This window comes from Monodon monoceros, unplaced genomic scaffold (assembly GCF_005190385.1).
Source record: "Monodon monoceros isolate NGI ecotype Baffin Bay Population unplaced genomic scaffold, NGI_Narwhal_1 Super_Scaffold_18, whole genome shotgun sequence".
Taxonomy (NCBI): Eukaryota; Metazoa; Chordata; class Mammalia; order Artiodactyla; family Monodontidae; genus Monodon; species Monodon monoceros.
In genome coordinates, this window is record NW_021703774.1 from 135,630,227 (window position 1) to 135,655,174 (window position 24,948).

The 24,948-nt window shown below is 52.4% G+C and overlaps 1 protein-coding gene and 1 non-coding gene across 3 annotated transcripts in view; one reads left to right on the forward strand and one right to left on the reverse strand.

Moving 5' to 3' along the window:
* ACOT11 (acyl-CoA thioesterase 11) overlaps positions 1-23,615 on the reverse strand; it is a 52,870-nt gene extending 29,255 nt beyond the window's left edge. Inside the window, exon 1 of one of the 2 annotated variants that reach the window (XM_029229637.1) lies at positions 23,408-23,615. Coding sequence is in view for 1 of the 2 variants with exons in the window: in XM_029229636.1 (XP_029085469.1) it covers positions 17,358-17,390 (33 nt within the window). In the remaining variant the exon portion in view is untranslated. Of the gene's footprint in view, positions 1-17,357; positions 17,498-23,407 lie in introns of those variants that run through there. The other variant, XM_029229636.1, reaches the window with a different exon arrangement.
* On the forward strand, positions 7,137-7,243 carry LOC114900207. The gene has a single exon (XR_003794810.1). It is a non-coding gene; the product is annotated as a U6 spliceosomal RNA (small nuclear RNA).
* Positions 23,616-24,948: the final 1,333 nt, after the last annotated feature.

The following is a 24,948-nucleotide window of genomic DNA, read 5'->3' on the forward strand; positions in this document are numbered from 1 at the left end:
CTTCCATATGTATTATTTCAGTAATTCTCATATCTATCCTACAACACACTGTTATTCTACCCATTTTACTGATGAGGAAACCAAGGCTGAGAGCCAGTACATTGCTTCTGAACACCTGAGAAGTGACAGAGTTTAAGACAATCCCAGGGCAGTTCCCTGGTGGCCTAGTGGTTAGGATTCTGGGCTTTCACTGCCATCACCCGGGTTCAGTCCCTGGTCAGGGAACTGAGATTCTGCAAGCCACGCAGCACGACCCCAAAAAAACCACAAACAAACAATCCCAGACCTACCAGCCAAAGCCCACATTTATATCTCTATAGCACTTCCATAGGCCTCGGAGATGGAGAAGGTGGAAGAAATTCTTCAATCCGAAACTCAGAGAGGGGACGCAAACTACCCCACATCATACAGCCGGTCAGTGACGGAGGAGAGAACAGAGGCCAGTGCCCTGAGTCCCCACCCAGAGCCCACAGCCTGGGGTAGGCTGCTCAGGCGCTGGGCACTCCCCTTCTGACAGCCAGCTCTTGTGCTCTCCCAGTGTGGACAGAGGGGGATGGGAGGGTCTCCAACCTTCTCATCTTGCCCCTGACCCTAAATCTGTTAAAGAAGGGAAGTGGGGTTGGGGGCATAATTGAAATTCTGAGCTAAGCCTGCCTCCTTTGGAGGTAGAGCTTCATGAGGCATTTCCAGTTCAGTGCCTTCCTATAAAACTGAATATAAATGGAATTTGTATCAGCTCATCACCCCCAGGAGACATTGGATGAGTTATTTTACCTTCCTGTGCCTCAGTTTCCTCATCTGTCAAATGGAGCATTTAACTAGAGAGTCTCCAAGACTCTTTTCAACCATGAAAGTGTTTGGCTTATGGGAGGACTTTCTTGACAAGACCCACGAGGCCCGCGGCAGATCGCCGGCCACGCCTCCAGTCTTGATCACACCCGTACCGCCAGCCACACTGGCCGTCTCTCAGTTCCTCATACCCATCAGGCCAGTGCCCACTTCTGGACTCTTCTCACGGCATCCCCTCTGCCTGGAGCAGTCTTCCCTCTCCTCTCCACCTCTGTAAGGCCTTCTCATCCCTCAGCTCCATTCTCTCTCCCGCCATCCTCATGCTCCTGGCCCCATGAACCTCTGGTCTAAATGCTCTCCATTGTGACAACATTCATTTAATTGTGGGAGTATTTGGTGGACATCGATGCGAAGATCCACCAGGTAGGAGCCCTCTCTCTCTACACCTGGTGTCCACCGGGCCCAGCACGGAGCCTGGCTCACCGTGGACCAAATGAATGAGTTTGTTCAGAGGGTCTCCAATTCCCACTGATGTCACCCTATGTAGGCAGGGAGAATACAGGCCATGAGGTCAGGAGAAGTTCTCCACTAGAGGCCCTGCCCCTTCACCCCACTCTATTTTTTTTTTCTTTTTTTGGCCACGCTGCAAGGCATGTGGGACCTTAGTTCCCCGACCAGGGATCGAACCTGTGCCCCCTGCAGTGGATGCACGGAGTCAACCACTGGACCACCAAAGAAGTCCTTTTTCTCCCTCTCTTTTTTCCCCCCTTCACCCCATTCTAGAACAGAGAGTCTGAACGTCACCTGCCTCCATCCACTCCCCGAGGGTAAAAATAGCTTGTCTGAAATCTGATACCTACCCTCAGCTGGGTCATCTGGAGAATTCCTCCAGCCCCACTGAAGAGCCAGCCAGGGGCCAGAGAGGGCAGGGAGGGCATTTCCTGAACGCTTAACCATTCCTATCTCATCTGATACACAGGAAACATTTGAGGTGTTATCATTGGCAAGGTACACAGGGGACCCAGAGAAGTCCCAAGTCCAAGGTCCCGCAGCTCTAAACCACAGAGCCAGGGCTTAAGTGCAGGCCTCCTGCTTCTATCTGCAAGGTAGCTCTTGCCTCCTCACCACAAGACTGAAAAGGGCTTAGAGATTAAATACAACTGCCTGCTGGTATGAACGGGGAAACTGAGGCAGTGGGTGCCGTCTGTCCAAGGTCTTAAGTGAAAGGGCCTGAAGTGGGGCAGACCTTGAGTAAGTAATTGAGAAGGTGAGGACAATCCCCATCCCATCTCCATCCAAGACTTGTGAGGGTTAAAGGAGATCCCGAAACTGAGGGCACCCGACTAACTGTGAAGCGCTGCCAGATGTGACGGAGGCTGGAGACGACGAAGCAGTCGGGCAGGATCAGACTTGTCTTTCCCCCAGCAGCCTTCTCACTCCTGGAAACCAGAATGTGGAGATGGGAGGAAATGTATGGAAAGTGCCTTGTAAACCACAGTGGCTCAGCCCTCCTTTTATTCCAGCACTTCTTGAGTCTGCGAAGGGCCTGCCCACAGGGACAGGACAGCCCGAGTGGATCCCCGCACAGAGCAAGACAGGGGTTACCTGGGAGACACTGCTATGCAGAGCGGGCGCAGCAGGGGGCCTGAAAATGAGGTGGAACCTGCAGGGACTGGCTGTGTGGGACTGGGATTCAAAGTAGCCTCACCCTCAGCTCTGCTTCTCTGCATTGTTTGGGCACTGTCCCCACAGAGTGTTGCAGGGCTACGACCGATGGGACGTGAGCAAGTTTTTAAATGTCTCTGGCCCCAGCTTCCTCCTTTATAAAACTGAAAGGGTAGGTATGCAAGTGAGAATGAAAACAATCGTGCTCCCTTGTTTAATTATTTAATATGTGCCAGGTGTGGTGCTAAGCATTTTCTGTGCCTTTTCTCTTTCAATCCTCACACAGCCCTAATAGTCAAATGTTGTTGTTATTCCCATTTTACAGATGGGAAAACAGAGGCTCAGAAAGGGTATGGTGCACGCGCGTGTGCGCGCACACACATACACACCCATGCACGCACACACACACACACAGCCAGTAAAGGGCAGAGTTGGGACTTGAACCCAAGTGTGTTTAACTCAAGGGCTGAGTCTGCTTGGGTACTTTGCTGTAACTGCCTCTCTCTTGTCTGACAGGCAGGATAGTTATTGCTGCATCCCAGGCATCAGTGCCAGGCACAGGCCCTTCCTTACCCACACATGCCAGGCAGGGCCCTCAGGGAAGCTCTCCTCCCCATCGACCCCCACATCCTCTGCAGGAAACAGTGATGGTATCAGGAGCTCCTCCCAGCACAGTCCAGGGTCCGGGCACTTGTCCTACTGGATGCTCAAGGCCAGCAGCCTGTGAGGGAGTGAGATGCCACCACCAGTGCAGAAACTGCAAGCTGTCTGTCAGCGGAAAACTGTACCTTCTAAATCCTTAACTTTGGGGAGTGGGAGGAAACCTCATGGACAGCTAGATAGGTCCCTCTCAGACGCAGGCATGTCCAGCTACCCCTGCCCCTCCACCACTGACAGCTGCCTCCCTGCAGCTTCCTTCCTTGGAGCTGTTTGCCACCTCTCACCCCCTACGTCCAGCAGACCCCAGAAAGTGGCAGGAGGGGTCTGCACACAGGCAGTCTGACCCCAAGTGTGACTGGCCCCTCGGGCAAGCCCCTCTGATAGTATCCAGCATGGAACTCACATTCACGGGGAACCCCCCGCCATGCGAGCCCCTGGCAGTGGGGTGAGCCCTTCAGGATCTGTGAAGAATAGGGCCAGCCACTCTCTTCATCAGAGCCCTTCATGCCCTGTCTGCCAGATAGCCAAGGCTGCTGCCTGACACCGCATCTGAGTCACCATGGCAACGGGTGGCCAGGTGATGGGCCAGGTCTGGCCATCCTGCAAGCAAGTCCATTTACTTTGGAGCTGGAAACAGTTACAGGGACCACAGGAGAGCACGGGGGAGAGGGAGAGAGAAAAAGAAGAGGGGAGGGGGGAGGAGAGAGGGGTTACAGAGAGAGAAAGAGGGAAAGAAGGGAAAGAGAGAAAGGGAATAGAAAAACCATGAGGTCAAAGAATAGACGCTGGTAGGGAACAGAGCAAGTGGAAGAGAGGACACACACACACACACACACACACACACACACGAGAGAGAGAGAGAGAGAGAGAGAGAGAGAGAGAGAGAGAGAAGTGAGGGAGGCAGGAAAGGGCCCCCTCCCAAACTCCCCCACTGCTCACATTCCTCAGGCTGGAGCTGCTCTCAGCCCTTTGGGATTCTGGCCACAGCTGGGACTTCCTGCCCCAGGAAGCTGGCAGCCCCGTGGCCCCTTGGAGGCCCCAGCTGCTGCTCCAGTCCCTGCAGTCCCCTCCACTGAGGGATGGTGTCTGCCCTCCCCAGCAGGTGGGGCCCCTGCCCCAACCCCTCAGGCAGCACCTACAGGTTCAGTCCCCTGCTTGGTCCCCACACTGCCCCAAGGCCCCAGCTGGTCACCGGTCACCAGTTCTCCCGTCCTCTCGCCCAGTTCCCCTCCCCTCATACAACACACCAACTTCTTTCCTCCAAAGTGTTCAAGAAATCATTCCTAAGCAGAGCAGAGTGGCGAGAATGGGTGTGACTTCACCCACAGAACGCATTTCCTTACTCCGCAGGAAGAGTGGGCCTCAGGAGGCCCAGCAAGGGGACACCAACCCTCGAGGGGCTGCTTCTAAGGCCCCGAGTCGCCAGGTGGAAGGCTGGGACCCAGAGCTGGGCCTGGCTGCTCCCTGGCAGGGGCTGCTGAGCTGAGCAGATGTGCCAGTGGTTCTCTGCTGGGCACTCACCATGTTCCAGGGCCTTCCTCGGCCTCAAGCTCTCTGGCTGCAAGGTGGCCTTATCATTCCTGTCCTAGTCCCACTCCCACCCCCATGTGCCCTAAACTGTCTCAGAGGAATCTGAGCCCACAAGAAAGGCTTGTTGAAGAGGTGATGAGCAGGGCAGAGAGAGAAGAAAGAAAAACAGGAAGGCATAGGGGGCTGGCAAGGGGGACACAGCCTGCATTGGAATCCTGGTACCGCCTCTGTCTCCCTGGATAAACTTAGTCACTTACTTAAGCCACTCTGAACCTCACTTTCCACATCTGTAACATGGGAATAATAATATCATAGTGAGTATTCAATGAGATTATATACAAAGTGCTTAGACCAGTATCTGACCTATAGAAAATGCTTGAAAAGTATCAGCTCTCCATGTTGTTAAAAAGCCAAGGCATGGGGACTTCCCTGGTGGTCCAGTGGGTAAGTCTCCACGCTCCCAATGGAGGGGGCCCGGGTTCAATCCCTGGTTGGGGAACTAGATCCCGCATGCATGCCACAACTAAGAGTTGCATGTGGCAACTAAGAAGCCTGCGTGCCACAACTAAGAAGCCCGCGTGCTGCAACTAAAAGTTCTGCATGCTGCAACAAAGATCCCGCGTGCTGCAGCTAAGACCCGGCACAGCCTAAATAAATAAAAATAAATCTTTAAAAAAAGAAAAAAAAGCTGAGACATTTATATCATTCTTTTAGATTCCATACAATACATAAATAGACTCGTAGACATAGAAAACAAACTTATGGTTACCAAAGGGGAAAGGGTGGGAGAGGGAGGGATAACTTAGGAATTTGGGATGAACAGATACACACTACTATATATAAAATAGATAAACAACAAGGATCTACTATATAGCACAGGGAACTATATTCAATATCTTGTGATAACCTATAATGGAAAAGAATCTAAAAGAATACATATATATATATATACACACAAGAATACATATATATATATATATATATATATATATATATATATATATACATCACTGAGTCACTTTGCTGTACACCTGAAACTAACACAACAATGTAAATCAACTATACTTCAATTAAAAAAAAAAAATGCCAATGCATTGTTGAAGGACACAGGGAATCATCCTAACCTGGAAGGGCCTGCACTGGTCCCTGGGGTAAGAGATCCCCGCCGTGACTGGCCAGGCGGCCCTGGCAGAGCCCATGCCAAGCTTGAGGACGAGGACCCAGGCTTCGGGTGGACAAGAGAGCTGCGGGAAGCTCCCAGTGGTGGCAGACAGGCCTTTCTACCCAATTCCAGGACAGACACTTCCAGGTAAACACGCCAAATGTCTACCACCAGGGCTTCATTTCATCCATGGATCAAGATGTTGAACAGGCTGGAGTCTGTGGTACTCCAAGGAGGCCTCCCACGGATGATCACTCACAGTCTAGCCAGACTCAGCAACTTCTCATCTCCCTGGACCCTGAAAGGCTCAAGACGCCTCATTAAGGAAATGGCTCCTTGGAATAGAAGGCAGTGATCGCAAGAAACCAGCTCGGGTTCACAGGGAACAAGGCATTCCAGGCACAAGGCAAGAGCTCACTGGGGCAGGAATAGACATATTTTGCGTTTGCACAGATCCAGAACATTGTGGGTGCGCAGTAGACATGAGTTAAATTGAACCTGGGAGCTGTCTCCCACATTTGCCTGCTCTGTTCAACTTTTGGTCAAAGGGCTTGAATGAAGACACACCTGGTCATGGATGGCCACCTGAAAGGTTGTAACTTTTAAACATAAAACCAAGCAGATGAAAATGAACACGATTCACACTGTCAGGCTGCATTTAAGTTTTTCTGTTGCCATCACTTTGTTCTATGTGTGCTGGCGTGGCTCTAGCTTAATGGTTGTTTATGCAAAAATGGCCTCATGGTTTCCCGTAACCACAAGCACAACAGTGGCAACTCCTGCTGCATCCAAAAGGGGCCCTGTGGTTGCTGAAGGCCTCTGAGGAGGTGAGCGGTGGGGACGTGTTTAGGGCAGGAGTGATTGGGTGGCAGGGAAGAGACAGCCTCTAGCTGAGGCACGGCAGGCAGTGTGAGGCCCAGCTCTGTAAGGGGGAGACAGAGCGGACAGGGAGTGGCACAGGATGGACAGCCAGGGAGTAGGGGCGACAGCGAGGGGGCCAGGCTACTTGTGGCTTGGGTGACAGCCCTCTGGCTGCAAATGTGAGGGCTGGCGGGGTCAGAGGACAGGAGGGTCCTGGTAAGGAATAAAACCAAGACCAAACAGGAGTGGACAAGGTTAGAAAGAGGCTAATTCTGGCCGGGGATCAGCATCAACATTTTTAAAGACTCAGACTCTCCACTCATGAATAGACAGTAAACAAAGGAATGAGATTGTTTTAGAGTGAAAAGTACTGTAAGAAGGAAAACAGTGGCACTATTCACAATAGCCAAGACATGGAAGCAACCTAAATGTCCATCGACAGAGGAATGGATAAAGAAAATGTGGTACTGTGCTCGCTTCAGCAGCACATATACTAAAATTGGAATGATACAGAGAAGATTAGCATGGCCCCTGCTCGAGGATGACATGCAAATTCGTGAAGCGTTCCATATTTTTCCAACAAAACATTGTGAAGCAACTATACTCCAATAAAAATTAATTAAGTACTTTACATAATTATTTTTTAAAAGAAAATGCAAAGTATTTCCTAAAAGAAAAAGAAAGTCATGAATCGAAGTATATTTCAAGTTACTGGCATCACCGCATGGAAAAATAAGAAACTGACTTTAAAACTCATGATTTTGACTGTATATCCTTAGTGGGACTTATCCTAAGAACAGAAAGGGGGCTTCCCTGGTGGCGCAGTGGTTGAGAGTCCACCTGCCGATGCAGGGGACACGGGTTCGTGCCCCGGTCCGGGAAGATCCTACATGCCGCGGAGCGGCTGGGCCCGTGGGCCATGGTCGCTGAGCCTACGCATCTGGAGCCTGTGCTCCGCAACGGGAGAGGCCACAACAGTGAGAGGCCCGCGTACCGTAAAAAAAAAAAAGAAGATATGGTACATATATACAATGGAATGTTAGCCATAAAAAGGAAAAAAAGAATGCCATTTGCAGCAACATGGATGGACCTAGAGATTATCGTACTAAGTGAAGTAAGTCAGACAGAGAAGGACAAATATCATAGGATGTCACTTATATGTAGAATCTAAAGAAAAAAAATGATACAAATGAACTTATTTACAAAACAGAAATAGACTCACAGACATGGAAAACAAACCTATGGTTACCAACAGGGATGGGGGAGGGGTGGGGATAAACTAGGAGTTTGGGATTAACATATACACACTACTATATATAAAATAAACAACAAGGTCCTACTGTATAGCACAGGGAACTAAATTCAATATCTTGTAATAATTTATAATGGAAAATAATCTGAAAACGAATATATATATATATGTATAACAATCCCGTTGCTGTACACTTGAAAGTAACACAACATCGTAAATTAACTATACTTCAATTTAAAAGAATTTTTTAGAAAGAAGAAAAACAGCATATGTGATAGAGAGAGAAGTGGTGGACCTGAAGGAACTAATTTAGGTCGAGTAATCAAGGAGACTCGTGGCCAAGATCTGAATGAATGACAAGCAGGAGAGATTGGGCAAGGTTCTGGGGGCACAGGGTCCCAGGCAGGGGAGCAGAGGGTGCAAAGAGCACAAGGAGGAATGGGGACAAGCTTGGCTGCCAGAGGAAGAGCAGGGTGGCCAGAGTAGCCAGGGCAATGTCAGGGAGAAGGGAAGAGACCGGGAAGAGTCCTATGTCACCCAAGGCCTAAGGTCTCAGTGGAGTTTGGATTTTACTCGAGGTGTGATGGGAAAAAATGAAGTCTATGAGTGGGGAGAGAGTGATCTGGCCTGCATTTTAAGATCACTCTGCTGCGGACTTCCCTGGTGGCACAGGGGTTAAGAATCCACCTGCCAATTCAGGGAACACGGGTTCGAGCCCTGGTCCAGGAAGATCCCACATGCCGTGGAACAACTAAGCCCGTGCGCCACAACTACTGATCCTGCGCTCTAGAGCCCTGCAAGCCACAACTACTGAGCCTGCGCCCCTGGAGCCCATGCTCCGCGACAACAGAAGCCACAGCAATGCGAAGCCTGTGCACCACAACGAAGAGTAACCCCCGCTCGCTGCAACTAGAGAAAGCCCGCGTGCAGCAACAATGACCCAACGCAGCCAAAAGATAAATAGAATTAGTAGTATAAATAAATAAAAAAAAAATCTTAAAAAAATAAAAAAGATCACTCTGCTGTTGTGTGGGGGCAGATTGCAGGGTGAGAGAGAAGAAGCAGCGAGACTCCTCCGTGGGCCCCTGCAGTCCGAAGAGAGATGATGGACCCAGCAGTATGGGAGGTGGAGCCAGTGCAACATGCTGAAGGCTTCCATGTGTGAGAGTGAGAGAACAGGAGGTCGTGGGGAGGATCCAGACTTTGGACAAATGGCTGGTAGATGGTGGTGATGGTTACTGAGTTGGGAGAGACCAGGGGAGAAATAAGTAGGGGTGGAATCAAAAATTTTTGAGATCCTATGAAACACTTAAAGAGAGATGTCAAGGAGGATGAATGTTCAAGTTTGGAGTCCGCTGGAGAAGAGGCTGGACCTGGGGACATGAGAATACTTGGGCTTTTAAGATCCACAGGACTCTGCAACCTTGTGGTCGGTCAAAGGAGGCTGCCAATTCTTTCCTACTCCTCCTTAGACCCCAGGTTGGGTCTAATCCCCTCCTCTTGAATCTGGATCCCCCTTAGTGACATTTCAACTGGTGACTTCTTTTTTTTATATGTGTTGGGTCTTTGTTGCTACACGTGGGCTTTCTTCTAGTTGCGGCAAGCAGGAGCTACTCTTCATTGCGGTGCGTGGGCTTATTGCGGTGTCTTCTCTTGTTGTGGAGCATGGGCTCTAGACACGCGGGCTTCAGTAGTTGCAGCACCCAGGGCTTAGCGCACACGGGCTTCAGTAGTTGTGGCACACGGGCTTAGTTGCTCCATGGCATGTGGGATCTTCCCGGACCAGGGCTGGAATTCGTGTCCCCTGCATTGGCAGGCGGATTCTTAACCACTGTGCCACCAGGGAAGTCCTCAACTGGTGACTTCTGAGGCCAGATCATGAGAAGCCTGGCAGCTTCCACCCAGGCCTCTTGGAACTCTTGCTCTGGTGGAGCCCACTGCCAGGTGGGAAGTCTGACTTCCCACTGAGACCTTCATATGGAAAAGGCCCCATGTGGCTGCTCAGAATGACAGTCCCAGCTAGAACCAACCTTCCGGCCATTCCCACCAAGGGGCCAAATACCAGTGAAGCCATGGTGGACTCCATAGTCCAGCCCATCCACTGGCTGAACACCACCAAGTAACCTCCATCAACACCACATAGAGCAGAAGAGTCACCCAGCCAAGCCCTGCCCAAATCCCTGACCCACAAAAATCTCAAGATAAAATAAAACGGTTCTTGTTTTAGGCCACTAAGTTTGGGGATAGTCTGTCACACAGTCATAGTAATAGAACAGACATCATCCAAGGAGAGAGCAAAAGAGGTCGGCTAGGAAGGAGAAGCCTGCAAGGGAGCCAGAGAAGGAGCCCTGAGGTGGGAGGATCTCCAGGAGGAGGGGCGCCTGTGGGTCCAAGGTCAGAGAAGCTCTAAGGGGGCGGGAGGAAGGGCGAGAGAAGAGCCCATTAGAGTGTATTAGGAAAAGGATGAGAGGAAAGAAGTGGAAGCAGGGACCACAGAAAACTCTTTCAGATTCTTGTGGGAATGGGGAGCAAAGAAACAAGGGAGTATCTGGGAGGGGACATGGGGACAAGGGAGGGGTTCTGTTTGCCTAGAGGCAGGAGAACAAAGAGCTCGTTTGTCTGCTAATGGGACAGAGCCAGTTGTGTGCCTGAGAACCGCCTACAGCACAGGGACTGCCCAAGAACTGCTCTCCCAGAAGCTCAGAAAATCCCTTTTTAGAAATCTATGGCTGTCATTTACTGTGCACCTACTATGTGCCAGGCCTAATTCTTGGGGGTCCTTTAATTCTCAAGTCCACCCTGAAGCAGGAGCCCTCATTTTACGGTTGAGGAAAAGGAAACTCAGGGAACAGGGAAAGATCCACTCAAAGACACATGACCAGTAAAAGGTAGAGCAGAGACTGGACGTGGGCTCTTCTGACTCCAGAGTCTGGCAGGGGTGCTGCAGGGGGACCAGTCCTGGAGGGAGATCAGATCCCCCAGCCTACGGGACTTATGAGACAGAGCCTGGCACTTGGGAGACCCTCCATCGGTTTCCTCCCTGCTCTCCTGCCTTCCAGGTGATACAGAGAAAGAGCTGGACGGGAGTGGTCCTTGGCCAGTCCATCCCCCACTGGGCTGTGGGGATCTCACCACCACCCACCATCACCATCCCCCCATGCCTCTGCAGAGGGCCTAGCAGGCTCAGAAGTCCCTCCCAGTCTCCTGTTTGCCTCCCTGAGAACCAGTCTGAGCAGGGGTGAGACACACCTTCTCTTAGTCTTGCAGCCTGAAAGCTCTACTTTTATCTTCCGAAGTAAGGGCAGGCAGGTGGGGACCAGGTAATCGCAGTCCCAAGAGGCCCTCAGGGTAGGGGTGGAGGAAGCAATGCTGTACTTGGCCCTTCCCTTGCCCCAAAGTCATTCAGTCCTTGGGCCCCTTCCTCTCCCCAGTCCCATGTGTCCCACGTACCCCACTGCTCTCAAAGCCTGTAGGCAGGCCGTCCAATCTCTATGTAAATGCATCATGACACTAACCTCCTTGGCACAAAGCAGGCTCAAATGACAGGGACCATTATTACCCCCGTGTCCACATGTTTCGGATGAGGAAACTGAGGCTGGGAAAAGGTAGCCGCTAGCCGCTAGCCCAGAACGAGCCGGAGCCTTCTGACTCCAGACCACCATCCCTCCCACAGCTCTGGGGGCAGTATCCCCAGAGAAGGAGAGGAGCCGGGTCTCTCCATACCCTCCTTAAGGGATCAAATGGAAATTGAGACTCACCTGGTTTGGCCCAGCCCTGGAGTGTGCTGGAAATCTGAGGCTGCTTTAGGAAGACTTGAAGGCCACTCCCCTTCCAGATCTCTGAAAGGATTTCAGGCCTAGGAGCAGGGCCACACCTGGCTGGGCCGCACCCCCAGGGCGGATCACAGCCTGTTCTAGAGGTGGAGTTCAGCACTGCCACCAGCAGTGAGCATCCCATTCCAAATGATGGGCCTCTGTGTGGCACCGCAGAGGTGCTGCCAGCCAGCCTGCTGACTCCCTGGACTTTTGAACAGCCAGACAAGGCAAAGCACATACAACCACTTTCTAGACTGTAAAGTGGGTGTACATATTAAGGAGATAAACTCCTTGAAAACGGGAGCCAGGCCCATGTCTCTCTAGAGTCCCAGGGCCTCACTATTTTTTTTTTCCAGCTCTATTGAGATATGGTTGACAAATAAAAGTTGTACACATTCAGGTTGCAAAACACAATGTTTTGATATACGTATATATCGTGAAATGATTACCACAATCAAGCTAATCAACACATCCATCACCTCATTTTTTTTTTTTTTTTGCGGTACGCGGGCCTCTCACTGCTCTGGCCTCTCCCGTTGCGGCTCCGGACGCGCAGGCTCAGCGGCCATGGCCCACGGGCCCAGCCACTCCGCGGCATGCGGGATCTTCCCGGACTGGGGCACGAACCCGTGTCCCCTGCATCGGCAGGCGGACTCTCAACCACTGCGCCACCAGGGAAGCTCACAGTTACCCTTTTTTGGGGAGAGTGGTGAGGATGCTTGAGATCCACATTCTTAGCAAATTTCCAGTACATAAGGCATTATTGTTAGCTACAGTCACCATGCTGTATTTTAGGTCTCCAGAACTTATTCATCTTATAACTGAAAGTTTGTACCCTTTGACCAACATCTCCCTTTTCCCACCCCCTATCACCCCACTATACTTTTTTGAGCACCTACTATGTTCCAGACATTTATATACATTATATAATGGCTTCGTATCCATAATACCATTTAATCCTCACCAAACCCTGTAAGGGACAACTATCCCTCTTGCACAGAAAAGGGAACTGAAACCGGGCTATCTGAGGGCCACGTTGCTCTGGGTGGTAGAGCTGGGATTTTTGCTTTTCTCACTACCACAGTTCTTTCTACTCATTCACTAGGCTTCCTCTCCAAAAGAGGTGCTTAATACTTACTGTCTACTGCCATTAATTAATTAATGTCTGATTTGCTGAGAGAAGGTTATTACTATTGAAGAAGGCCCAGGCAGGATACATGCGTTACATGGGCAAGGGGGCCAGGGAGAGACACCTCAAGGGGTTACTGCCAAATGTTCTCCCTCTTCCTTGCGGAAAGAGCTTTTCCCACATCTCACACACAGGTGCCTCTGCCGGGACCATGCTTCCTAACCTGGAAAAGTTTTCAAGGCTGAGCTACTCCATCACCTCTTCCAGGGAGACCGCCCTGTTCCCTAGGCTATGAGGGGCCACCTCTGGGCTTCCCTCTGTCACAGCCTGGCCACACTGTGCTCTCATCATTGGTTTTTACCACTCTCTGTCCCCCCATCAGCTTGAGGGAACCTGAGGACAGGTCCGGTCTGACTCACCCCTGTGTTCCCAAAATGCCAGACTCTGGTCCTTTCCATCACTGCCCTTGTGCCACCTCCTACCCACAAGGAGGCTGCTTCTGGGAGTGGCAGGAACACACAGGTCTGCAGCCAGGGAGCTGGCAGAGGACCCAGCCGGCAGCACCATCTGTCCCTGGAGGCACAGGACAGAGCAGGCACAAGGCAGAGGTGTCAGTTCCTCAGCTCAGCCAGGTCAGCCCAGGACAAGGCCCAGCTGTAGCTCAGGGTCAGCCGAGACTTCGAATTCTCTAACTAGCTCAAAGTGACTCAGTGCCAGAGCCTTGGTTTTCTTAGCTGTAAAGCTAGCTGGATACCAGCAGCCTTGCAGAGCTGTTGGGAAGTTTAAACACACCTGACACTCCGTAGGTGCTCAACAAAAAGCTAGCATTTACCATCTCATCTGACCCACTGACCCTGTCATTAACCCACTGAGGAAACTGAAGTCCGGATGAGATGGAAATAAAAGAACCAATATTTACTGTGGCCAGTTATGTGCCAGGATCTACACTCCTCCACTGTCTTTAACAAGATCTGCAGGAACAGACCTGGTTCACAGATGAGGAAACAGTTCTACAGGGAGTGAAGTGTGTGAGCGTCTCTAAGGCAGTTATCTGGACTCTTACCACTGTCCAGCTCGGACCCACCTGGACCAGGCACAGGTGAAGGGCAGGGGTGCAGCCTCCCCTAGGCTCTAGGAGGTAGAGGCAGGAGGTCAGCCCTGAATCTGCATTGTCAGTGTGTGAAGGTGGGCAGAGGAGGCTGGCATGGGGTGAGTCTGGGTGTGAGATCGAGGCCACTTTCTCGGTGGCCAAGACAAGGGCTGGAGAAGGGGTCCCAACCTAGCAGCTGGGGGTTCCGAGTCTCTCGCCATTGGTACAAGCCCAGGCACATCCTCTCACTTCTCTGTGCCTTGTCTGCACCAGGGCACTGATCCTATGGCCCACCTCCCTATTGTGAGGGGTCAGAGGTGGATGGGAAAGCAGTGGGGACCTTCATGGCGCTGGAGGAGAGGAACTCTGATGATGTGTTCTCTCGGGTTGCTGAGCTCAGTGTGCAGGGACTGCACACCTTGGCACCGAGACTGAGGACCAGAGATTCCACAAAGAGTACACAGTCTGGTGGGCAGAACAATAGGGCCCACAGCACTCCAAACCCCAAACCCTGCCTCCGGGGTCCAGGCCCCCAGCCTGCAGCACATCGTAGCCATGTCTCAGCCCCTTCCAGCTGCTCTGCCCTCACTCACTCCACTCCAAGCCATGCCAGCCTTCGTTCGGCAGCTCAGATGCACCAAGCTCCCCCCACATTGGAGCCCATAAATGAATACTATTCCCTCTGCCTGGAACGCTCTTCCCCCATCTCCTCCCATGGCTGCCTCCTTCTCAGCCGCTGGGTCTCCGCTCAGTCGTCACCTGGTCACAGAGCTCTCTTGTGACCTCTCTCATTATTCTCTAACAGTTCTCTGTTCTCCAGACAGCCTGAGTTTAATCTCAGCAGTGCCACTTACTAGCTGTGTGACCTTGGGCAAGTTACTTAACCTCTCTGTCTCAGTTTCATCTTTAATATGGGCATGGTACCACTATCTACTTCACAGAGTTGTTTTAAGGAATATATGAATTAATGCATGCTTGGCACATAGCTAGCATTTATATGACATTTATTATTACTATTCACAGCTCTTATCACAGATTTTCATTGTATGTTTCTTTGACTACCTTTTCACTGTGTCTCCCTCATTAGCTGTCAGCTCCACACAATAGCCTGGGCTCATCACTGAGTACTCAGCGCTGACACAGGCTAATCCCTGTAGATAGAACAACTGAGGCCAGTATAACATCCCGAGGCAGCACCATTAATTCTGGGAGCAGCAGGATGGGGGTTTGAAGGGGAATGATGGCTGAGCCAGGTTTTGAAGGATGAAGATGAGTCTTCCAGACTAAGAACACCAAGGCTATCTGCCCATGGCTGAGACTGGGGTTCAAATGTGGCTCCCAAACAGGCTGAAGCTAAGTGTCTGAGTCTCATCTCCTCCTCCAGGAAGCCTGCTGGGACCCCTTCAGCCCACTCTGGGCTCCCATGACCGCTCATTTGTTCACAAGTTTTTGTGTTCCTGCTACATGAGAGGCACATTATTTTACGTCTAAGGGTCTCCCTTCCTCCACCACACAGCAGGGTCCTTGAGGGAGCTGGGGCCCTACTTTTCACTGTCAGGACCAACCTCAAGGTGGTGCACAAACCCTTCACACACATCCAGACCCCCAGGATGTCGAGGCTGATGGGGACCTCAGAGGACAACCAGGGAAGGGGAGCGCGTGGCCCAAGGTTACATGTCAACGATGGGGTGAAGAAGAGATTCTAATCCAAATGGTATACCCTAAGCCTCCCCACACTCTGAACTAGACCCTGACGGAGGCTGGCGCCGGGGGGGTGGGGAGCAGCATCTCCAGCTGTCCTCGGGTTCAAGGTGAAGCAGGGGGATCGCCACAGGGGGTCAGGAACAACGTGGAAGTCTGTGGGTGCGTGAACACATGCACAGATGCTCACGTCTGTTTCTGACCTTCAGCCACCCTGTTGGCAGCACTACCCGGGTGCAGAGCTTCACAGGGGGAACTGGGACAAACAGCTCCATCCTCATTCCCAGAGTAAATGAAGTTCCTGGGCCCCCTTGGGAGCTGCCCGGACCAGGCTAGAACTCAAGCAGAGGTTCCCAGCCTCCCAGGGTACCAGCCCAGGAGTGCGGGACTCTGACAGCTTGCGTGGGGAAGAAGAAGGGTCTCCACTGAGAGAAACAGGACAGGTGACCCTTCCAGCACCACCACACAGGCACTCAATGCTCCTCCAACCTCCCCCGACCCCACCCCAGCCTGGCAGGAGGCTCACCACCTCATTCATTCACTCACACGTGCCGAGTGCTTGCTGGGTTACCCAGTGATGGGTGAAAGCAAAAACCATCCGACTCCAAAATGCTCACTGTCTGCCGTGCCATGGGATACTGACAAGGGCCCCCAAACCCTGTAAAGCAGGGCATGTGGGTTATCTGAGGCCCTCCTTTAACCCGGTTTTCTTTGTCCCCAGTGAAGAGTTTGGTGGGTGGGTTTGCTTGCTTTTCATTAATAGCAGCTTTGGTAACAACCCAGAAAATGGTCTCCTCCTGTATTCCAGGGGAATTTGGAGAATTCAGAAGGAAACAAGGGGAGTCCAAGGAGATCTGCCATGCAGGCAATGATCCAAAGGTGGTGATCAAGGCCAGTTATACAGATAGAGGGAGGGGGTGGAGAAGAGATGTCTTTATTTGCCCCTGCCCCTTTTAAAAGGCTTTTCCCAAAAATGTCTTCAGAGGATGGTAGCTCTACACCCAGCATAGCACGTCTGCCACTCTGTCCTGAACGCTTCTCCATTCCCCAGATCAAAGGCTCCCGACGGGGACCGCTGAGCACTTGGGTCTGTCTGGTGCCTCAGCATCTAACCTCAGCTGCAAAGTCCCTGTTAGGAGGTTCCAGGGAAACGTTCTCTGCGAGGTCACCTTGCAGAACACCTTTCCAACAGCCCTCATTTGGTCCTGCACGTGCTCTCCCAAAGAGGTCATTGTCCCCAAGAACCCTGGCTTCAGCCTGTCACACTCACTCACACGCACACCCTTAGCCTGTATCTTCTAGCAGCTCCGTGGCCCTCAAGCCCTGAATTCTAAGAGTTAAACACTACAGAGCCACAGAGCTCAGCCGTCAGGCAGAAACCAGCACAGAACTCCATGGGGAGAGACACACACCCCCAGAATAGAATTCCAGACGCAAAGAACCTGCCGAAGACGATTCCACTCAACATAGCCAGCCCTCCTAACGGCCCCTGGGGCTTGTTTGGGGATTGTTGCTTATAATAAACCAGCCCAGGAGTTCTGTGATTTCTCCTTGCAAAGACAGCTAGAAAATGGCCCATGGAAAATGAGAGAGAAGATGTAGGACTTCTGACTTAAAATGGAAACTTCAGGTCTCTTTCGGGATCCCCAGCCTCCAGTCCCCTCCCCTCTGCCCCCCACCCCCCCCCCGCCCACCCTCCATACCCTTCGCAGGTGATTTCCGACATTCTGGATCATTGCTGCGACACCCCGCTAGCTGTTCGCACCCTCCTCGGAGAGACACTGGTCACCTGAGCGACAGCCCGGCTCCAGCTCCAAATGAAGCCGGTCCGCCTCTCCTCGCACTCCTCCCCGGCTCCCGCCCCTCCTGAGCCAGCCGTTATCAGTTATCACCGTGTCCCGGCCTTTCCTCAGACTGCCCTCGGGCTGCCCTTCCCGTAGCGCCCCACACGGAGGCTCCGAGCCAGCGCGCCTGCCTGCCCAGTGCAGAGCACGGAGGGAGGCTGCCAGCTGGGCCACAGCCATGTCAGGGGGCCCTATGCCCACCCACTGCGCACCCAGCTGGACACTCACTGCACCTCCAGCCACAGCCAAACTTCATCACCCCCACTTCCAGCCCCTGACATCCTCCCCACAGGGACTCTGGCTCTGGGATGGCTCCCGGCCCCAGCCAGTGACACTGGCAAAACAGGCACCGGCTTTCCATCCGTCCACAAGGGGTCAGGCTGGAAGGTGACAGGAGTCTGGGGAGCTGCCAGCAGCCTCCCAGAGAGATACCAGACCCACCTGCTAGGACTCTTCACCCTTGAGGTGCCGCCCAACGCTCCAGCCCACCGGCATCCAGCAGCTGCAGGCCGGCGATGGGGCACACGCCCCTCACTTCCTTAAAATAGGTGGCGTGGCTTCTCTAAAAGTGACACCTGCCAAATTCCACCCATCCGCACCAGAGTTCATCCCCCTGGGCTCCCACCGCAGCCCCTAAAAGACTAAAAGACCGTCAGGACTTTCCCTTCTCCCTCTCACTTCTGCAAGGCACATGGTGAGGCAGCTTTGACACTCACATTGGATTTCTCACGACAGGGCAATAAAATCAAGTGCTTGGTGTTTAAGAAAAGAAGGAGGGGAGTGGAATGCAGGCAGGGGAGCTGGGACGGACAAGTGGATGGCAAATAATAATGAGCACCTCACAATAACCCAGCACCCACTGTGTGCCAGGCCTCACCATGTCCTCATTCCAACCCCACCTGAAGGTCGCTGGGGGAGGGTAGGTGAGGTGCCCCAGGTGGCCCAGCTATTGAGTTCAGAGCTGTGCTGGAACAGAGGTCAGTCCAATTCTGAGGTCTCTGCCCTTTCCTCTGCCCCTCTAGTTCACTCACCACATCCCTAATAATGTCTCCTCTTGGGCCTAAGACAACTGGTTTCTGGGCCTGTTTCTTTCACTAATGTGCTATGTGACTTTGGGCAAGTTTTCTCCTCTCTCTCGGCCGCCCTGTTCTAGGAGTCAAGGACTCTAATGTCCATCACTGTGAGCTCAGGCCTTACCTTCAAAGAGTTTATGGTCTGTCAGTACTTCAGTGTCTACAAATGCAAAATTAAAGTCACGCCTTAAAAATGGCAAGATGATCCAAGGATGGCACTGAGGACTGGGGCAAGCTGGGAGGCTCTGTGGAGGAGGTAGTGCTAGAGCCGGACGGAAGACTGAATAGGCTGACGAGAGGGGTGAGGTGGGAGGCCTAATGGGAACAGAACAGGGTGCAGTCATAGGCAGTGAGGGCCCTCATCTTGCAGGAAAAAGCTGGGAGTCTATCGTGGAGGACCTTGAATGCCAGGCAACAAGGTTTAGGCATCAAGGAGCCTCTGAGGTTGAAGAACACGCTCAGTATGATAAAAGCCATGTGAGGTGAAGAGGACAGGTGTCATGAGACCTTTCTGGACAGGTAAGAAAACTGGCCTAGAAAGGGGAGAGCTCAACTCACTGGATCCCCAATCTCACTGGGTAAGGCATGCAGTCAGGACCATTTCAGGGTCTTCACTATGCAGATGAGCGGATAGAAACCCAGAGAGCTTCTGGTCCCCAACCCTACCCTCTCTCCAGAGCTGTCTGGACTCAGACTCACTGGACTCAATCTAGTGTCCCCGTCTTACAGATGAACACATCGAGACACAGGGATGAAAAGTGAGCCAACCAAAGTCATAGAGCAAGGAAGTTGTGTAGAATCACCACTCCTGGCCTCAAGTCTAGAGTCCTGTCCACGCCACACCACAACAAGGCATAAAATATGAAAGACATCATTCAGTTAGACTTATGAGAAGACTTCCAGCAAGGCTGAATCAAGATACTATCAGGAACTAGATCTTTCTGCAGAGGCTCCTCCAGCCCACAAAGGTCTCCCTCCCGTTTGCTGTTTATTACAGAATTGACTCTTGTGTCTCTTTAGCAGCTCTGTTTGGTCTGTTACTCCAATGAATATTTCCAAGGGTGTCTGTCTCCCCTTTCCAACTCACTTGGGAGCCCCCTGACGGCTGATATCACATCTTACTCATCTCTGTGCCTATACCACGAGCTACCAGACCAGGGCCCTAAATGCAGAAGGGAAAGGCGAATCCAGAAGAGGTCTTAAGTGATCGCTAGTCAATGGTTCTCCAACTTCAGCCTGCATCAGAATCACCCAGAGGGCTTTTTTTTTTTTTTTTTTGGCCGCTCCAAGAGGCATGTGGGATCTTACTTCCCTGACCAGGGATCAAACCAGCACCCCCTGCGGTGGAAGCGCAGAGTCTTAATCACTGGACTGACAGGGAAGTCCCCAGAGGGCTTATTAAAATACAGATTTCTAGGGCTTCCCTTGTGGTGCAGCGGTTGAAAGTCCGCCTGCCGATGCAGGGGACGCGGGTTCGTGCCCCGGTCCGGGAAGATCCCACATGCCGCGGAGCGGCTGGGCCCGTGAGCCATGGCCGCTGAGCCTGCGCGTCCGGAGCCTGTGCTCCGCAACAGGAGAGGCCACAACAGTGAGAGGCCCACCTACCGCAAAAATAAATAAATAAAAAATAAAATACAGATTTCTAGGACCTACCTCCAGCAGAGCTGCAGTAGAGCCCAAGAATTTGCAACAAGATCCCAAGTGATACTGATGCTGCTGGTCCGGGGACCACGCTTTGAGAACCAGTGAGCTAGGTCAGTCCTCCCATTTTAAGCTGGGGAAGATGAGGCCCAGAGGTTTTAAAGGCAGCAGTTGACAGTATATCACTATCATCGTCGTCGTCGTCACTGTCATTTTAGCCCTGCTCACCTGCCCGGCACTGTACAAGCACTTCATGTTTGTTACCATCTCTGGGCCTCACTCTAAGAGGACAGTATTATGATTAATATTCTCCTGCAAAGGAAAGAACAGAGGCAGAGTCATCTGTCCAAAGTCACACAATTGATAATAGTTAGCACCACAGCTTGCACTCTGATCTAGGTCCAGAGCCCAGAAGCTTAACCACCACTCTACATAACCTGCTTACAGCTTATGCTGACCAAGGAATTATCTAGAGGTTCTCAAATCCAGCAGGCTCATTTCCGGTGAGGGATGAGGTTGTGGTGCCCTCAGTCCAAAGGCCTGGTTCTCGAGCAGTCCATGACTGGAGGAAGATTGCCTCTTAAGCCCCACGAACCCAGAGTATTTTCTCCCTCAAACACTTCTTTTCCCACATTACATCCTTCATCTGGCCCCACTGATGGGGCCTTCCTGGCTGGAGGACAGATATCTGCATTAATTCTTCAGGTCCATGTCCCAGCTCTACCTCCCACTCAGTGACAAAACACAATAAAACAGTCTCCATTCCTACGATGATACTGGGTTGTCACTGTCAAGTGTGGGTCTGCTCCCCCATCAGACTGGGAGCTCACAGGGGCAGAGACCTCATCTGAGTCCTCAGCCCAGGATCTGCCCAGACCAAGGGTTTAGTGACTAAGTGATGAATGAATGAATGAATGGATGATTGGGTATAGGGGCCAATGAGGGAATAAGTGAGTGAATAAATGACCAAACTCCCAGGAATTCCCTCTGCTGGACCTTCTAGCCTTCCCAGATAGGACCACAGACTCTCTAGGTGGGAGGGGACTTCTGACATCATCCACTCCAACTCCCACTTTCAGCACTGCCCTAGCCGAACCCCTCCAGGGGCCAGAACCTGCAGCCGTCCCATCTCCACACACAGGCCTAGTGTCCCAGCCTCCATTTACACACCTCGAAGACTGAAGAACTCACTCCATCTAAGGTTGCCTGGACGATTAAAGAGCTCTAATATCCACAAGGATGTTACCATTATCCTTAGCCATGAGGATAAGGCCATTACCTCATGACCAAGGCTCTGTGACACCCAGAACAAGGCTGCTCCCTTAGCCTGTGACAGCTGGCAGAGACATGGGAGCACATGGCCTGTCCTCTACTGGCCCTAGTCTCCCTGTTCATATTTCTTCTTTTTTTTTTTTTTTTTCGGTTTTTTTTGTTTGTTTGTGGTACACGGGCCTCTCACTGCTGTGGCCTCTCCCGTTGCGGAGCAACAGGCTCCGGACGCGCAGGCTCAGCGGCCATGGCTCACGGGCCCAGCCGCTCCGCGGCATGTGGGATCTTCCCGGACCGGGGCACGAACCCGTGTCCCCTGCATCGGCAGGCGGACTCTCAACCACTGCGCCACCAGGGAAGCCCCTCTTCTTTTTTTTTTTAATCTTTAAAATTTTTAAAAAAATTTTTGGCTGCACCACACAGCATGTGGGATCTCAGCTCCGTGACCAGGGATCGAACTCGAGTCCCCTGCAGTGGAAGCATGGAGTCTGAACCACTGAATCGCCAGGAAGTCCCAGACTTATTTCTTCTAATCCTCTCAAGTCATGAACAAAGCTTCCCACTGTTCCCTCACACATCTGGATTTTCCCTTGTTCCTGCTATTCCATCTACTCTGATGCCCTCTAATAACTCAACATCCAAACCCTCCCCCCAGTCAAGGCCCGGCTCAAATGGCATCACCTCCAGGAAGTCTTCTGGGCTCCTCCTAAGTGGAAATTACATCCTCCTCCTCTGTACCTTCACTCCCCATACATAAACACACAGCCGCAGTTCACAGCTCTTTATTTCTCTCTCACATTGCTTTTTCTCTTAAATTGGACTGACTTGTGCTCATTTCTCCTTCTTGACCTTGAACAAGCAGGTAGAAGGGATGGTGTTGGTTCCTCAGAGCATCCTGCCCCTCTCCCACCAAACACTCAGTTACTGGAACACAGTCAGAATGAGGGAGCGAGTAATGGAATGGGAAAGAACAAGGGAATGTGTGAGTGAATGGAAGTAAATCCATGTGTAAATGAATGATCAAATGAGTGAATGAAAGAATGTCATGCTCTCCTGTTCTCCAAGCTAAGACTCTCAGTTCCTTCTGGGGGCCCCTTGGGCTTGGCATGGCAGAATAAAGGAAGCTGTGGGATAAATGGGGAGGGGGCAGAAGGGAGGAACAAAGGAAGTAGGTAGTGATACCAGCAAGAGAGGAAGTAGAGATGACTTCATCGTTGCTTCAAGGCCAGGCCCCCCCTTAGAACCACAGCCATTTATGGAGAAGCTGGGCAAGGAGAGCAGTGAGAAGCCCAGTGAATGGTCCAGAGGGGAGAAGATACAGCATGGTGGGGATGGAGAGGAGGGAATGCCTACAGGGCGTGGAGGCCAGATTCAGGATGTGTAAGCGGAGTACTGGACTTGCCCAGCCAGCCCTGAACTCTCTCCTGCCTAGCGGCTCGAGTGTGCTCTCCCTCTCTCTCTCTCACCACCTCCTCCTGCAGGAGCTGAACCCCCTCCTTGGCCCAGCTGCTGCGGGTCTGAAACCAGTCCGACTTCCAGGATTGGACCCTTGCCAGGGAGTGGCTCACCCACGGGCTGGTGCTCCCCCCACCCCACGGCTGGCCTGAGTGAGTCAGCATTGGCTGCACCCTCTGGACTGTGAGTCTTGTGGCCCTAGGCACTGTCAAGGGCCAGCCTCCCCATCCTCGTGAGAGGCCTGCCCATCCCAGCTCAAATCCCAGGATGCCTCATGCCCCAGCCTGCCCACGCAAGAGCGCTGCCAGGCACCACCTGGCTTATCCGGATCCTGCCCCTGGGGCAGAGGCGGATCTGCCTGGAGAGGGCGCTGGAGTCGAGGAAGAGCCAGCAGCAGGAGGATCTCAAGGAATTGGGCCCTTCCGAGATGGGGAGGTGGTGGGGGGGGCCTGCGGGCGGCACGGGTCTTACCCAAGTGGTGGGGCGCTCAGGACCTAACAGCTCGCAGAGCCGCGGCCGGGGAGCCTGCTGGGGACGTCGGAGAAGCAGGTCCGTGGGGCGAGGCTCAGCGACTGTGCATCCGAGGTCCTAGAGCAGACCCTGATGGGGGAGGCTGCGGGAAGCTGGAGGGAGGCGCAGGAAGCGGGCAGAGGCCCAGGCAGGAGCGGCCCAGGCCAGTTCCCAGACGAGTCTGGTCCCCTCCCCTCCCCTCGCCAGTGCGGGTGAGGCGGCCCCGGGCTGCCGAGCAGAGCGCCAGGGCTGCAGGACGGGCGCCAGACACTCCGCGCCGCGAGGCGGCAGAGGCGGAAACGCCGGTGGCCGGACCTGACAGGCTAGAGGTGGAGCCAGGCAGGCGGCGGGGTGCAAAACCCGTCTCCCTGTCATTGCTAAACCAGCCCCTCACAGTTTTGAAAAGTAACACCTGCTAGTCGTTCACACCTTATTGAGCACCTGCTGTGTGCCAAACACAGAGCTGGGTGCTGGGATGAGGTTTTGAGCAGGACACACTGGCCCTGGCCTATGGACAGTGGTAGAAAAAAATGAGAATGGGCAGTTCAGAAGAGAGCAAGGAAAATGAATACCACTGATGATCTCTTCACTCAGAGAGAATCACTGTTAGTATCTTCCGGGTATGTGCTTCCAGCTACACTAGAGCTGAAAGAGGAAAATATGCTGACAGGGAGAGATGGGGACTCCCCTCCCCCTCCCCCATGTGTAAGTACATATGTTATGTTATATAATATGATGTGATATATGATGTGATCACAGGCATGAAGGAGCCGCCTAGAAGAATCTCCGTCAGTAATCACATTTGGGATACGGGCTCATTGGCAGACTTGGAAGAAACCTGACAGAGGATGCTGGTGGTCCCTGAAAGACAACTGTCACAGGAAGAGGAACTTGGTCCACACCAGGACCAGAAAGTGGGAGGGATCAGTCATTCCAGACACCTCACAGGGGCTGGTGGTTGAACTCACCCTGCCCCAGACTCTCTCAACAAAGAGAGTTGCCATGCTGAGCTCACCACACCTGGGGCCCAAGCAGACCTCTGGTGGGGACCCCTGGCTGGGTAACAAGATGAGGGACTTCCCTCATCATTCTGCTCTTGGAGCACCCTAAGGTGTGAGTGTCAGGACAGGAATGGTGGGCACCCCATGCATGGGGCTTTGGCAGCAGCCTGGGCAATAACACAGGCCAACCTCTGGCTCTGCTAGCGGCATTGATGCAGGAGCCTCAACTCAGCAGGGGCCCCAGGTGCCAACAACAGCAAATGACTTCGAGACTGCTTTCCAAGTGCAGTGAGACACATTAGGGAACACCCAGAAACATATGGGACAGGTGGACTTTGCAGGGAAAGGGAATTCCCACACAGGCAGGATGGCTCTGGGCTGACATAAACCGTGGTTTAATTTTTTTTTTTTTTTTGTCTGTGTTGGGTCTTCATTGCTGTGCACAAGCTTTCTTTAGTTGCAGTGAGTGGGGGCTACTCTTTGTTGCAGTGTGCGGGCCTC